Here is a 1654-nt window from a genome sequence, read left to right on the forward strand (position 1 = left end):
AAATCAAACCCGATGGGCTTCTCAAGGTACGATGCAAATCACCAATGCGCAACAAGCAAACCGCCTCACTCACCGTCGCGGCGGCCATCATGACGCCCTAAACCGGGTCCGATGATGAATCATAGACGAATGCGCCGCCTAAAACAAAACAAAACAAAAAAAATGTCACGCAAAACCAAAAACTCTCCCGCTTCCACAACCTCCCTTCATCTTCATCCTCACACATCACCATCACCGTCAATTGAAGAGACACCACGCATGCCTCTAACCCGCCGCATCGCACAACTATCCCACCACCTCACATCACGCACCATGTCCTCCTCACCCTCCTCCAGCACCGGCCCAGCGCCCTGGCGCGCCGCCTTCCTCAAAAACGTCACCGAAATGTCCTCCCCAGAATTCTACCTCGCAACCCTCCACGCTGGCCCAACTCCCACATCCACCTCCTCATCCTCCCTCTCCCCGCGCACCCGCACCGTCATCTACAGAGGCCTCTGGGCCTCTCTCCCCGTCAACCCCAAGAACCCGGCCGCCCTCAACCCGCCCCTCTACGAGAGCGACCTGCTCACCCTCACAACCGACGCGCGCATGGCCAAGGTCCCGGACCTCTTCAACAGCGACCCCTCCTCCGGCTCCGGCTCCGACCCCGCATCCTCCGGCGGCGGCGCCCCCGTCGAGGCCGTCTTCTGGACCCCCGCCCGCGTCCAGTGGCGCATCCGCGGCGACGCCTACATCCTCGGCCCGGACATCTCCTCCCCCTCCTCTCCGGCAGCCTCTGTGCGCGAGAAGCTCCTCGCCCGCATGCGCCGCCTGCCCTCCTCCGAGGTCCAGCGCCGGCAGACCTCCGACGACACCCTCTTCCCCTCCGAGGTCCGCTCCAACATCTCACAAGACGAGGAAGAATGGAGCTTCGCCCGCGAGGTCACCGCGCACTTCGGCAACCTCTCCCCCATGATGCGCGGCACCTTCCGCAACCCGGAACCCGGCACCCCGCGCACCGCGAAGCCGCCCGACGCGGACCACAAGCTCGGCCAGAAGGTCGAGGACCTGCAGGACCCCGTCGCCCGCGACAACTTCCGCGTCGTCGTCATCGTGCCCACAGAGGTCGACCGCGCGGACCTGAGCGACTCGGCGGACCCGCGCCGCTGGCTGTACCGGCTTGTCGGCGCGGACGAGCCGGAGGAGGCGCAGGAGGGTGCGGAGAGGACCAACGGGTGGGAAAAGATTGAGACGTGGCCGTGAAGGAAGGATGGAAGAGGCGGTGGCCGGGGGTCGGGGGTGATTGTCTGCGTGTGAGTAAGGGGGCAGTTCGTTGAGGGCCGCGGTGTGTGTGCAGCCGGGGGGAGGGGAGAGAGGAGGGGATTTTTGCTTGGCTTGGGGATCTACCAACACAAACACACATGCGCATACACACCAACGAGATGCGGCGGGTAGGCGGTCACAGTCTTACGGCGAGCAGCAAAAAATGTCGCAGAGTCTAGGATAGCTTTCATCATACTGTGCTCGTCTCACATGTTCTCAGTCCATCATCGTACAATTGGGGCTCTCCCGACACAGACATACAGACGGCAAGCATCACGGGGAGGTTGGCGCGGCGCGGGTTTCCACTGAGAGGCACCTCCCGGGTGTCTGTGCAAGAAAAGCACACAGAAAA

The 1654-nt window shown here is 63.1% G+C and overlaps 1 protein-coding gene across 1 annotated transcript; it reads left to right on the forward strand.

Moving 5' to 3' along the window:
- Positions 1 to 384: 384 nt before the first annotated feature.
- CGCS363_v008775 (uncharacterized protein) lies at positions 385 to 1242 on the forward strand (the record flags this gene model as incomplete). Its single annotated transcript, XM_036640624.1, has 1 exon — positions 385 to 1242. One exon carries the CDS (start codon positions 385 to 387, stop codon positions 1240 to 1242), a length of 858 nt encoding a protein of 285 aa, XP_036494953.1.
- Positions 1243 to 1654: the final 412 nt, after the last annotated feature.

The sequence above is a fragment of the Colletotrichum siamense genome, assembly GCF_013390195.1.
Source record: "Colletotrichum siamense strain Cg363 chromosome Unknown KSG_Cg363_contig05, whole genome shotgun sequence".
Classification (NCBI taxonomy): Eukaryota; Fungi; Ascomycota; class Sordariomycetes; order Glomerellales; family Glomerellaceae; genus Colletotrichum; species Colletotrichum siamense.